At 35.3% G+C, this 15,195-nt stretch overlaps 1 protein-coding gene across 4 annotated transcripts; it reads left to right on the forward strand.

The window, feature by feature from the left end:
- Positions 1–3,890: 3,890 nt before the first annotated feature.
- Positions 3,891–9,692, forward strand: LOC105037825 (protein EMSY-LIKE 3-like). 4 transcript variants are annotated; one of them, XM_073253703.1, is made up of 6 exons: positions 3,917–3,932; positions 4,056–4,177; positions 4,270–5,076; positions 7,982–8,184; positions 8,398–8,507; positions 8,627–8,870. In XM_073253703.1, the coding sequence occupies exons 3-6, from the start codon at positions 5,007–5,009 to the stop codon at positions 8,790–8,792; spliced, it is 549 nt and encodes a 182-aa protein (XP_073109804.1). In that variant the 5' UTR covers positions 3,917–3,932; positions 4,056–4,177; positions 4,270–5,006; the 3' UTR covers positions 8,793–8,870. The 4 variants fall into 4 exon arrangements, with proteins under 4 accessions (XP_073109805.1, XP_073109804.1, XP_073109807.1 ...); XM_073253706.1 differs by lacking the exons at positions 3,917–3,932; positions 8,627–8,870 and adding an exon at positions 9,156–9,692 and having other exon boundaries at positions 3,939–4,177; XM_073253705.1 differs by lacking the exon at positions 3,917–3,932 and having other exon boundaries at positions 3,955–4,177; positions 4,270–4,349.
- Positions 9,693–15,195: the final 5,503 nt, after the last annotated feature.

Genomic DNA, 15,195 nt, shown 5'->3' on the forward strand with positions numbered 1-15,195 from the left:
ATTACGTTCTTTTTGGCTACTCTTAAAAAGACAATACCTGTTGCATAATGCGGTGGCCTGTCATAGAAAAAAGAATAATATGTTCTACAAAAGCATTGGCAATTAGATATTTCAATGGTAGCAGTATACTGCACCGAAGAATTGAAGCTAAGTTGATGCATGAACTCTGCAATTTACTTTTCTTCTTTACAGATAAAATTTCTTTTCAACCTATTGTAAATCTCATTTTAAATATTATTCTTGTTGTTTGAAATGTGTAGAGTTTACTATTTCAAAAGTCATCATGGATCATAGTCTGTATCATTTTTTTTTTTAAATCTTATTTTCTTAAAATAGATTTGCTAACTTTTTATTTTTCAATTTTTTCTCTTTTTTTTGTAGAGTCTGAATTTCTTTTTTTGTTATTTTTAAGCTTTATGCTACAATTTTATATGCTAGAATTGTCAAGATAAAATTCAGAAAGACAGCTCTTTTTTCTAGATATCAAACAACCTATATTTTATTTTTGATATTTATAAAATATATTCTACAAACCTATCTTATAGCATTCTTGATTTTTAGATTTATTAACATTAATAGCATAAAAAAATTACTATTATTATTATTATTATTATCAATTAAACTCTCACAATGCGAGGATTGAGTGCTAGTTTCAATTCATTGCAGTTCTGATTTTAATTTTGATTATGAACTAAACGCACTCTAACACTTTTACCAAGAGAATGCATGGTCAAAATAAGCATCAACTGTATCTTAAATAAGTACAAAGAGAACAACTTACATCCAACCTGAGTATAGACAGATCAGATATAAAAGTATACTCATATGCATCTAAGGAAGCCATGCAAAATTCTAAAAAATCTTGACATAACCCTTTTCACACCTTTGCAAGCCTTGACATTAGTTAGCAAATCCATCAGTATTTCAATAACTTTTCTGAATTTTTTTCATTCAGTAGCTTAAAAATAAAAATAAAAAACTGAATAATAAATATTTCTGAATTTTGCATATTTTTCTATAATAAAAATATAAGAAATGTTTTGGATGTTTCCTATAAAGCTTTGAATATTTCGTGTTCAATATAATCTGCATATAGTCTATATAAAGCATCCAGAATAGATATAAGAACCATTGCATTTTTTTTTTTTTTTAATGAATGGCTGCTGTTGCACTCGATTGCAATGAGATTATTGGATTTGAGGGCAAAAAATAATATCTGATGCCAGAAGTGCTTCACAATAACAAAATATTAAGTGACCTTCCCTGATATAGTCAAAATACAAAACTCAACAGTATTATTTGGATGCAGCTATGAAAATGTAATAAATCCATCCATATAAAAAATATAGGTGGATTTATTAGAAATGAAATAAAGATAGATTCTTAGTCCGCTCCAAGATCAGCTTAGCTTGACAGGCCTCAGGACAGCCCAGGCCCACTCCAGCCCTAGGCATATAAACAAAATCCTATATTACGAATATAATTTACTTCTAAAGTATCTTAGATTTCTATTCCTCAAATGCAAAAATATTTGTATTCTTTGTTGGACTCATCAAGTGAAAATACCAAGCCTTTCATCAAGTGGAAAATAATGATATGCTATAACCAAGAGAAAGCATATGGGGGAAAAACCAAATAATCATTTTATCAATAACTAAATTTGATTTGATCAAGTTTTAAATTCTAACATACATAGTTCACTAACCAACACGCTATTCTTTGAGAAAATTAATAGTAGAAAATATAGAATACTGTAAAATGGTCAAATGATGAGCTATTTCAAAGTAGGGTTGATTATATTGAGCTTGCTGTAGCTTTATTGGATTAGCAAACAAGCCGAACACAAGCCAACCTTTTAAGCTTGTAAATAAATAAAGCAAACATGATCAAATCTAGCTTGCTTGTAGTCAGCTTAATATAGTATAAATGTAATTAAATATAATATTTATGTTATCAATTTATCATTTAAACTAATCAATATATAGATATACATCAAATAATTTGCATAAAACTGCAAAGCGTGTATGTCAATCATTGGATCTAATCAGAAGGCCGTGCTACTTAATTACAACAACCACCATAGACTTGTAAATGACCTTATGGTAACTAGTGACGGCTATTTAATGCAGGACCAACTAGGTGTGGAAATGAGCTCAACGTGAGCAAAGCTATGCCAAGCTCTAACTTAGCTCATTTTTTATGCAAGCAGAGGCCTAGCTCTAGCTTATTCATGGTTTGTTACCTCCTTGTATCCAAATGCCGAAAGTAGGATAACTGCAATGATTACACAAGATAACCTTTTTTTTTTTTCTTCCAAATTAGCAGATAAGGTTTACACAAAGTAAACCACCGGGAATAAATTCTCTCTTGTCCTTGCTTTGCTTATCTCGCTTCCAAATAGGGCCGGCTTAAGTCCCAACCCTTCTCTTATTTAAAATAAATAAAAATAAATCTAAAGAAAAATACTAACTGATGACCAGACTGTTGGCCGGATCGATATCCATATAAGTTGAATAACTATAAATCTAGACCGTAGTTATTTGTATATCCCGTGCAATTTGGATATTGAATTCCATTTTCATCCCTTATGCCTATATTATTTAGTTTGGTTTTCGTTATTAAAATGCTAAAAAAGTCTGGTTTGTATTCAAATAATATCCAATTTATAACTATATTTGAATAGAGAAAATATGGGTAAACTAATATCTCATTAGTATCTCTTTTCGTTCGTACAAATATAAATATGATTAATATCTCATTCATATATATTTTTGTTTAAGTTAAATACAGATCTCAATTTTGTGATTCAATTAATATTTTATATTCTTACTTATAAAAAATATGGATCTGGAAATGGTAAATCAATGTACAATTTGCATCATATCCATTTTTAGCCCTCTTAGATTATAGATTTGGTGCTTCTGTTGGTTGACATCTCTTAACAGTTTCCATTGGCAAAGATTTAGAATTCAAATTAGATATTGTTCTGAATAAGGAAAAACATTCTTTGCCTATATAAATAAAAAAAATTCTCTTTCCTAAGCCAATTTTTCCATCAGTCCAATATAATCAAGCTGGCCCTTCGAGCAAACATAAAATCAGATCAAGACTCTGATCCATATAAAATAATAAGTCATTTTAAGTCACCTATTTGACTCTGACGTAATATATTTTGCAAGACTCAGTCCTTTATCGATCTAATCAAACCTATCAAATCTAATCCTTCAATCCTTATAATTAATTTTAAAATAATATAAATAACTAAAATCAAGAAAAATGATAAACAACTCAAAACTCGATCTAAACTATTTCAATCCCATAAAACTTTATCCTCATGTCCAAAGTTAGATCAAAGCTGAATAAATATGTGCTTGCTGTATCTTATCCTCTTGCTTAAAAGACCACGAACAAAATATGTAGGATGTGAATAAAAAAGAAAAAAACAAGAGGGTATGTTTATCATCCACTCCACTGTAAAATAAAAGATCTCAAACCTAATCACAACCATCCACTGTTTAAAGTAAATTAGTTAACCCAAAGCTCCAACTTTCGTGACATGGGCCACGTCAGGTCCAGCCGGACCAGCCCGGTGTCTGAGAAACGAGTTCTTGGGGAAACGGAAAAACGAGAGAAACGCCATTGGACTGCCCTGTAGCTGTGTTATCTTTTTTTTAAGAATGCCGACGGGCAACTTACCTACATCTTTCGCCTTGGTTCTTTTCTTTTCGACGAAGGTATCTTTGTCTGACGCATCGGCGACGGCACTAGGGTTTTCTTTTCGATTTCCGTTACTTTTCCGGCTACCGACGGCCGGAGAAGCTCGCCGGAACGAGATTTCTTACGTCTCTCCGCGGGATCCTTCCTTCATGATCAATTTCGGGCCGTCTTCGTCTCTCTTCGCTTGATGGAGTATTTGAAGAACGATAGCAGCGGTATCTCTTGTCTTCAAGTCTCGAGAATCTTGCTGTTCTATCCTTTTTACGTTGATTACTTCGTTTTTTTGTCGTACTCATTTCTCTTTTTTAGAGTTCTTGTGTGATTTTGATTGTTTTTAGGGTTTTTCGGTAAGGGTTTTGGGATTCTTTAAAGCCGAAGTAGGATTCTTTGATGCTTCCTCTTAGGGATTGAAGGATTAGGGTTTTGATGATGGAGGAGGGTTCGAGATAGCGTTTGCGAGGTTTGTAGTTGTCTTTGGGTTTCTTGAATCGTAAGCGAGCTAGAATGGATGATAATGTGATTAAGTTTTCTTTTTATTATATCTTGATACAGGAGTTCAAGGGTTTTGAAGATGTGATAGTGGTTCCCATGATTTATAATAGCACAAAAGTGTTAATAAATCGAAACTGAAGGTTTGGATGCATCGGACTGGACTTTGTAGCTACTTTCTATCCAGTTTTTCTGTTAAGAATAATCATCGGAGAAGCAATGATACCATTCCAATGGATAATTTATCTTCATGAAGTTGGACCTTAGCGCAACTCATGCACCAAATGCAAGTTTGAGTGGATTAATGGTTTTATCTAGACCAGTCGTCAAAAGCTTGATCAAATTATTTTAAGACGATGGTTCATATGCATACTATATAGCACTATGATTGTATTTGGTTTTTCACTATTTGTTCGGGGTTTTAATTAGTCCCAGATATGCTATGGATACCAGTTTCTGTGTGTACTTTTGACTTGCACTCTTAGTGGTACCTTCATGAACATTGTGTAATTTTTTTTTCAGCAAACATTCTTTGTTTTTCTCATCCGAAGATTTTCGGTGTAATTATTTTCTCCCCCCTCCAAAGCTTACCAGCCATTTCTGTAAGGATCTATCATGATTGTGTATACTTCATAGTTTATGGTTAGAGATGGACCATCTTTCCTCTTATGAGCTCTTGATAAATTTGTATTGAACTTCTGGAGATACAAGTAATTCATAAATTAAAGCAACTCATTGTGGTAGATTCAAGTTTTGATGGTATGTTTCTTGCATGTAAATTGTAATACTGATATTGACACATGGCAATCCATATGGAGGGGAGCAGACATATTTTGCTTTGGCATGGTGTGAGTTGTTATCTCAAATATGGTAAGTGGTCTTAGATTAATTGAGTTTCTAAAGCTAGGATTGTTCGACTTTTTCAGTTATGTATGGATGTGTATTGACCAATATGTATGTAGTTTTGAACTTTTATTGATAGTTAAGAATGTTAAGTGATGATGTTTGTGTTGTAAAGTTTTGATAGTGGAAACAGACTGATATACTACATGTGGCCAATGGCGCATTTGTCATAGATAAAGGTAAATTCTAAATAAGTATTGAGATATGATCTTAATGACTGAGTGTAGTTTTGAATTCTTATTGAGTTAAAAACGTTAAGTGATGATGTTTGTGTTGTAAAGTTATGATAGTGAAAGGAGACTGATATTCTACATCTGATCAATGGCACATTTGTCATAGATAAAAGTAAATCATGAATGAGTTAAGTATTGAGAGGTGATCTTAATGACGACTGTCAAGTGGAAAAGTCTGCTATCATGTCAGGTTTGGAGAAAAGAAATGGTGCAGATCCGGGTCAAATGAGTGATTGTCAGGGCAGAATCTTAAGCTTGAGTTCCAAAATATGAGGTGTAGAGTCTACCTTTGCATTAAGTGAAAAATAAAAAGAACCAGAAATTTGTTTTAAGTCCTATCTATTCTTTTATAACGATAATGATAAAGGCGAAGTCTATCAAAATATGTCTGGGCATTTTAGTCCTTTTATTTAGAAAAGGATCATTCTTATCTGATTGATGTGTGGAGGGGCCTTTGAATTTTATTTTCTGGGAAAGCTGAAATTCTGTTCAAATGGGTGACAAGCAAGTAGTTTGCAAGAAGTTATTTGTAATTTAAGTGAAAGAGTCAGGTAAGGTGCTCCTAGGATCTAGATTGATGTTAGCTAGGATGTTGTATGAATCTAGCTTTGAGGGGAGGAGGGGACAGATAAGTACTTAATAGAATATAATGTGTGAAAGGGTAAAGTAGATTATTTTTGTGGGCCACAAAGGGCCTAAGAAATCATTGCTGGTGTTGATGGAACCAGCACCTAAGTTATGATGCCACACTATCGAGAGAGAGAGAGAGAGAGAGAGAGAGAGAGAGAGAGAGAGAGAGAGTATCTAATATTTCAAAGTTCGACTGCAAATCTGAAACAAATCCACTACCCTGATTGTGTTTGCATATATTTATATATCGATACGGTCTCTTAAAATAAATCCAAACTTAGTTATTAAACTGATCTTCTTCTAGAATTTCCTACTTAAAAGAAAAACTATAACCCTATTGGAGATAAAATACTTGCATGGCTCACTTACTGTTCACATGGTTATGAAAAGCCATATCAGTGACTCAACATAGTATATAAGATACTAAATATATTTTAAAAAGGATCTGCAAAAATAAGTTGTCATTAGTTATGTCTATCAAGTTTATATAATAGAATAAAAATTTGAAAAATGGGTCTTGATGAAATAGTTGACACGTGTATATTGAAATGCAATTTGAATCTAAAGAAATTAAAATCTGGTTAATTGGTGATCTTCGATACAAGGATTTGTAAATACAGTAATAATAGATGAAAAATTAACTGATAATTAGTAAATTGATTTCTGAAACCATGTCTTCCCATGGAAATTGGATTAATTTCATTGTAAAATTTTGAGATCGAGCTTGAACATTTATCACTCATTTTTCATTTCATAAACTAAAAAGATTCCATGTATTAAAGATATAAACTGGGTTCACTCATACTGAATATTCTTATGAGCCTAGCATCTTGTTTATGTAAAGCCTTGAAAAGCTGAAATTTTTGATTATAATCACCTGAGGATTAGGATTTAGGCTTCTTCATTTGATAACTTGTCATCGGTCAATGGGAAGGCTTTTGTGGAACATGTTGATTTTAACTAGTTATAAATTTTTTACTGGGCAGTTCAAGGAGTAACATAGTCAAGGTTGACCATACTTACAAGATTGGCTCTCCCGAACAATTTTGCTGGTGAGAAACATTTGGAGTTGGAAAATATCTTGCAAATTTAGCAAAAGTTTGGATGACATCTTTTGCTTATGAAAGAAAGGTACCAAACGGTAGGTCTTACTATTTCTACTTGTTCCATTAGGAGCATTCCTATGCCATTTCCAAATAAAAGGTGTGTATATCGAGGAATCACTCGTTCGTGTGACACCCCATCACTCAGGTTGACTTTCTCTCTTGAAAGCATTTAAGAGAATTGGGATAACAAAAAGATATTTCTAAGATAAGATGTTTAATTTGTTTTTGAGTTATTGATCATTGTTAGTAGCATACACGGCTACTTATTGGATCACCAATAGAGCTTGTGGAGAACTACTTGAGTTGGCCTTTTCTTCTTGTGGGAAATCTTGCTTTCCATTAACATGCCAGATAGGTGTTTGACTGCATAATAACTTCATGCAAAATAAGGTTTCTCTGGGAACTTGCTTGATATAGTTTGATTTTTCAATTTGTTACCTGAATTGCAGGAAATCTTCATCCAGTGGTATGCTTCAATTGTATCACAACATGTTCATGGAAAAAAAAAGATCATTGTTCTTTTTAGTTAAATGATAAAGAAATTTAATTGCAAGTACAGGATGCCATTTACATGTTGAGTTGTTTTTATGTTTAAATATAGTCTGATGGTTGCAATAGTGTTTATGCATATGCCTTGATTAGAAAATTATCAGTGTGGAGTTTTCTCAAACAATGATTCTGTGGTTACCTATTTATTAGACATTATGCCTTGGGATTTATGGATAACCTTCTTTGCTATTATAAGATTCTTGCATCTTCAAAGCATCAGTTCTTTTGTATGCATTTGAAGTTTCGATGTTTATGGTCACATTCTATCTTATGATCCATTTCATTTCTGGTGCCACCATGTTAAAGACAACTTATGTGCACAACTTCATCATTTTGCTTACATATGTGTAACAGGAACTGATGATGATCTTCCCAATTACCGCATCATTCGGAATTCTAGGGGCGTTCTTTTGTCAGGACCTATGAGGATCCCTTCTGGACCAATATCTCATCAGACAGATCTAGCAGACATGGAAGTTCAAATTCACTGCATAGAAACTGAGGCATATGATGCTGTTTTAAGAGCCTTTAATGCTCAGTCTGACGTTCTTTCATGGGTACTTCCCACCACCTTGATATGCTTCTTTAACATCATACTTTTAAAAGTTCCTTATACATAAATAGAGATATTTACATGATTATTGCTAAATTCTATTCCTTATATTTCAATTAAATGTTTGATTATGGTTTCTGTACGATTTATTCTGTGACTGGATTTTTCCCATTATTGTATTTGTTTCTAGATTCATCTCCTGCATATCTCTTTGTAGGGCAAGGAAGGACTCATAACAGATCTCAGGAAAGAACTCAGGGTTTCTGATGCTGAGCACAGAGAAATTCTGGCGAAAATCAATTCAGATGATTCAATCAAGTCCATAAGGTGGGTTATTTTTTTTTTGTTTCATTGTTCCATCAATATGACTGATTTATGGACTTCCAAGTAATGATGGCTTCTGCATGTTGGTTTGTTGGATAAATTTTTCAATTGAACTGAACCAGGGAATGGCATAAGAATACTGATGCTGAAATGACAGCAGTGAATCTTCCTGGTTTTGAACCGAATTCCATCGGTCAGGTATCTCGTAAAAAGTTAAAACCTGGGCAAATTTGCGCAGCTGGATTTAATTACAAGAACATCTGTAAGAAGAAACATGATCTAAAATGAGGATTTATATATGCAAATAATATTTAGAGGGGACATGTATGAGAAAAAAATTGGCAATGTATAACAAATTTGCTCCAATTAAGTCCCATGGTATCAAAGCAGTATTAGGTTAGGAGCTTAGTGAAGCTCGACTGTTGCTCAATAACTGCAAGCATGAAACAAAGAGCAGCATCCAGACTTCTACACATTTATTCCGTTCTTGGTCATTGCAAGTTAGACGAACTTACAATGGAACACCGTTAACCATACTTACACACTGGATTAACATAGAAATATACAATGTACCTTGGAATGTAATTTAAAAACAAATCACAATCTGTTTTATTCTAGTGATATGATGCCATTGTTGTGAACCATGTACAGTGTTTTGCAGCACTTCGGCAAATAATAAACACAAAAATAAGACAGTGAAGGTGCAAAGCTTAGGACATGTGCCAAATCAAAGTGAAGAAGGGAAGAAGAATCGCAAAGCAATATTTTCAAATCAAGAGGGGCATAATAGAGTAATTGTGAAGATTTAAATTATGAAGGACATTATGGTTGACTGGATAACTTAAGGATGCACGAGACTCTTGATTATCGGAGCCATATACTTTCCCTGATGTTCAGCAAAAGCAAGCTCCATTTCGCAAGGTTCCCTCGTGCCATCACTGGCGAAAACAGCAGCACCATACGGAGAATCCCGTCTGATGTCATCCAACTTGAACAGGCCTACTCCGAAAGTGTAACTGATGGGAACATATAACATTTCATGGTGGGCTTATTGGGTGATTGCAGTCCATTTGTAAAAATAAAAACAGAGGTGTAATTTAGCTGCTGACAACATCAATTTTTTATTTTTTTTTAAAAAAAAAAGAGAAAAGAAAAGGAAGCTATAGCTCATTGAGCAAATTATGGATCTCCTTAAGATGTTGGAGTTACTATAGTTTAACCCAATTTTGAGAAAGGTTTTAAGTTTTTTTTAAGCATCAACAACAGTTGATGGAATCAAAGCCACAATTAAAAATATCGCCTCAAGGATAAGAACATGCAATATGTGCACTACTAAAATGTCAGAAATTTGTTAGGCCCTTTCATCATTAAGCAATTTAGCATTAATAATTAGCAAATAGCTCATCCACTTGATCTTGGAGACTCGCAATTAACTCATCTGTTCTAAATAACCTAGTAACATTCACAAGAGTCAAGGTACAGCAGTCTTGGAAAGTCAGAAGATAGATAATTTTATGTTTGACAATCCAAAGTATCTCTTTTTTTTCGTGACTTTCATAAAACCAATAAGCGGCTCAAAATCAAGACTTTTAATGGACAGATTCTCATTTTTATTAAAAAAAATAGATATGCAGAGAAAAAGAACCTTGCCGAGACCACCGAGTTTCTCAGCATAAATGCATCAAATCCCAATGGACTTAGAATTTCTCTTAAAAAAGCGAAAACAGAAAATCCCAATATATTCTTATAGTGAAATAGATTTTCTTTTTATAAACATATGTATATTATTGCCATTGTATAGCAATTTTTTTGACTGAATCTTCCAACAATATGTAATAATCATGTGATTTCACTAAACAAATCATTATTTTTTAAAAAATAATGGATAGACAGAGAAGAAAAATCTTTAGTAGATTACTCACCAAATGTTTCACTAGAGATGTGTGAAAATCAATAGACTCATACCTCCTAGAAAAGTAAAAACACCAAATTCAAAAATATTGTTATGGGTGATCATTATAAATAAATAATAAATTATTACCATCCATAATTTTTTGCTCGGTATCTTCAAACAAATGTAAAAATGACCATGTGATTTCAAAATTAATCCAGCCAATTCAACCACAACTACATAAGAACTAATTTAACAGAAATCTTTATGCCAAGAGCTGAGCGATCCAACACAAAATATAAGCAATGGAAGCATGACGTGCTCTTTCTAAGAAATAAACAAAGATCTGTTTTTGCCTCTCAAACATTCATTTAGTAAGCCAAAATAGTGTCTCCCTGACATTTGATTATCCTCACTTGCATCAATTTACCGAAGTTAGGCACCTAAGAGACATTGCACAGTGGAGGCCATTAGAACCAAATATGATCCTAGATGCTAGGCTTTAAGGTGGGTGCTATTTATGCAATGGGAACCTCAAGCTAGCATCAAGCTCAATTGGCCACAAGCCAAATGCCACCAGCCACATGCCAAGGACAGTCCTTGTCTGTACCAAAATCCAAAATCTAAAGTCTTTCAAAAAAAATTATCCAGGATCAAAATCGTCATTAATCTCAACTGTTTAAATAATTATATTATAGATAAAATATAAATAATAAATATATCACCATTTTAAACTTTAATTAGTATATATCCATGAGTATCATTTTCAACAATATTGGAGGCAGTGCTATCAATCTATCCATGTCATCCAATCACGAAAGACCTTGTTAGCTTTGAACATGAAGCCTACCATGAAAGAAGTGTAAGCATGTCTTAGCACCAGTATTTGCTCCTTCAATCTCATCTTAGTTCTGAATTTGCACACGTAGATCAAGTAATATTGGCATCACTATTATTAGAAGAAATGTTTCAAATCCTGGACTCTTCATCAAACTGAGAAGTGCCCAAGTTAAGGGTTACTGGTTCTACCATAATATGTATTAATTAAACATGACATAATAAATATATCAAGTATTAATTAAACATCAATATAAATAAAATAGAAATTAAAATTTATATAAAAGCATCAAAATTCTATTTGTTGAATAAATTTCTACCAATTTCAGCACTTTTTATTTTAAAAAAGAATTATAATATATAAAATATTTCAAACTTTCTGATTGATTTTTAGGACATACCTAACAACTTTAAACACTTTTTATGTTCACATGATACAATTATAATGCATATTATCATGATATCATCTTATACAATTCCAAATTGCTCCAACCCCCTCTTCCCTCATCCCCCCTTGAAAAAAGAAAAAAGAAACATGAAGTAACATGTAAAATATCATACATGATCATTCAACGAAAGAACAAATTTTATTTAAAATAAAAATATATCTATCGGTTCTACCATTGTGTCAACTAAAATAAACAATGATAACAACATGACATAATAAATATATCAAGTATTAATTAAATATCAATATAAATAGAATAAAAATTACAAATTTATATAAAAGCATAAAATTTTTATTTGTTGAGTAAATTTCTATCAATTTTGATATTTTTTATTTTAAAAAAATTATAATATTTAAAAATATTTCAAACTTTCTAGTTTATTTTTAGGACATACCTAACAACTTTAAATACTTCTTACGTTCACATGATACAATTATAATGCATATTATCATGGTATCTTCTTATACAATTCAAAATTCCATCTCCTATCAGAACTCCAGGACCCTCTGAGCCATCTGATCACTATCGCAAACTCCCACAGCTATTGGATCGTGCATTCGTACGAAAATCAAAGTGAAACAGGGTGTGGACCGCAGTAGATCGTGAGAAACAGGCCTGGAAATGGCCCCCATCCATGGTAGACCGTGGAAAACGTGCAGGAAAACCAGGTAGTGGTCCACGCCTCCTCGTGTGGACCAACGGTCCATGATGGACCATGTGAAGAGCTGCGGTCAGCACCCCGCATGCGCGCATGCACTGGGCCCGCCTACGCACTGGGCCGCAATCTCTTGCGTGCGCTCGTGCGTCCGTGAGCCTTGACTGCGCCGCCAACCTACCGACAGCCTCCGCCGCTCTGTGGGTCGTGCTAGCTTCTCTCGTATGTAATTTCGCTATCTAGACTTCATTTGGGTTGATCTTAGATTCGTTAGACTTCGGTATTCGTCGCAGACCTCGCTGTAGGCTCGATATGGATCGAATCTCGAAGCATCAAATCTTAATAATCTCCATCTCAATTCAACATTCGGTCTCCTCCTAACTCTGAGAGCTTCAGGATCTCCTCGCTCCCATGTCCTGGGACAAACATCTGCTAATCATGGATGGACAAACATGGGAGTCAAACCAGTCCGCTCGATCTCATCTCCATCATATACTATGCTTTTCCTGACCTGAGACTTGCTCGGGATATCCTCTTGCAGCAATAGGAATCTCACCCTGAAATATCTCCTCTCATCCTTCTGAGTCTCGCATCTCGTACCCGATCCACCTCCACCTAGAGCTCTATCTTGCTCTGGACTCCTCTTGGCTCCTGAAGCTCCATCTCGCACTGAGCTCCCCACTAAGTAGTAATATTCTTTCATCCTCTTCTTTCCCTCCAAAATAATCTTATTGCCGTGCATGACCTTCAGGATTTCTTCACCAGCTTCTGTTCTGTAGCCTTTTGAATCTAGTTTGCTCAATAAGATATGATTCCATCTGAAATTGGATATGTATCGTACCTCCTCCAATCTCCTCACTATACCATCATGTGTCCTCCAACTGATCATTCCAATACCTCTGATCGCATAGCTCGATCCATTCAACAAATAAACAGTGCCCACACTGCTCTCCAGAGAGTCAAACTGCTCCTCTCTGTAACATACATGACAGATATATGCAGAATCTAAAATCCATTACTGAAAAAAAGATATTTTGTCAGATATCTTCAAGACATCATCGTCTGACTTGCTACTGATGTCACTGCAGTAGCCTTCGTCCGATCCCTAAGTTGAGAGCAATCTCTGACTAGATGCCCTTACTCCTTACACTGGTAACATCTGATCTTGCTCAAGTCCTCATCCTAGACTTGGACCGCCCTCATTGCGATCTCTTATCGCTCCGTCTGCCGCCTCTTGCTCCTTCAGAAATCACCAAAGCTGAGCTGCCGCCTAAGCTCGAAGCCAGATTCTTCCATCTGAGAATCTTGTTTTGGAGAATCACCACGGTGTCCTCGTCCATGTTGATAGTGCTTTTTCTGACTAAAAGAGTAGTCATTAAGAACTCATACGAAGGAGGAAGCGATATTAGCAAGATCAGTGCCCTGGTATTCCCCTTAATTTGCTCGTCAATGCTGAGGAGATCAATGAGGATCTTCTGAAAGTGACCGAGATGCTCCTGTATGCTCTATCCCTCAATCATCCATAACTGATAGAACTGCCTCTGAAGGAAGAGAGTATTGGTGAGAGACTTCATCATGTACAATTCTTTGAACTTCGACCACAGCATCGTTAAAAAAAACTCGCCAAGTATATGGATCACCACCTCATCCATTGGGTACAAGCAGATCATACTCACTGCCTGCATCTAGAGCCACCTCCAATTCTGTACCTCTATGATAGTCGGCTTCTCCTCGCACAAGAAAGCATCGATCAACCCTTACTGATGAGCACATCCTTCACTTTCACTTGCCACAAAAAAAATTACTCTTTCCATCAAATCTGTTAATCTCTATCTTGATTGAGCCTATCTTCTCCATCTTCAATCTTGCTCACCACCACCACAACCTGCGTCTTAGTATGCCTCACTCTGATGCCACTTGTTGGAGATGTCTGGTCAAGACACCATCTCCACAGAAATACAATCAAATACGTGGATCAGCCAAAAGACTTGCCTCCATGGGACATGCAAGCTTTACTATGAGAAAATAAAAAATTATAAGAGAAGATCATACCTTCAACCTTCGTACACCCAATTTCTCTTTCACAAGAAGCTCTCTTTCATAAAAACTATCTCTAGGAAGATCTCCTAAACCTCTGAAGTGATCGCTGTCTGCTGTCTGATAGTCTGTCTGAAGCTCCTACTCCTACCCTCTATCGGTGCCTCTCTAGGACCTACTGCTGCTGTCTATCGAACTACTTCTCTCGACTGCGCTCAGGTCTCTATCGATCACCATGCCATAGTTCTTCTTAAAGATTTCAGATCGTCTCTGCACAGGAGTTCCAAAACGAGTCCAACGCAAATTCCATCTCCTATTAGAACTCCAGGACCCTCTGAGCCATCTGATCACTACTGTAAACTCCCACAGCCATTGGATCACTTACCCGCACGAAAATCAAAGCAAAATAGGGTGTGGACCATGGTACGTGAGAAATGAGCCTGGAAACAATCTCGGTCCACGATAGACTATGGAAAATGCACGAGGAAACCAGGTAGCGGTCCATGCCTCCTCTTGTGGACCGACGATCCACGATGGATCGCATGAAGAGTTGCGGGATACACCCCATATGCGCATCTGCACTGGGCCCACCCGCATGTTAGGCCGCACTCTCCTATGCACCGGGCTATGCTCTCCTGCGCACTCACGCATTCATGGGGCCTGACTGCGCTGCTGGCCCACCACAGACCTCTGTCGCTCCGTGGGCTGTGCTAACTTCTCTTGTACATAACTTCATTGTTTGGACTCCATTTGGACTGATCTTGGATTTGTTGACTCCGTTCGTCGTCACGGACCTCATTGTAGGCTCAGTATGAATCGAAT

Source organism: Elaeis guineensis, chromosome 3, assembly GCF_000442705.2.
Source record: "Elaeis guineensis isolate ETL-2024a chromosome 3, EG11, whole genome shotgun sequence".
Lineage (NCBI taxonomy): Eukaryota > Viridiplantae > Streptophyta > Magnoliopsida > Arecales > Arecaceae > Elaeis > Elaeis guineensis.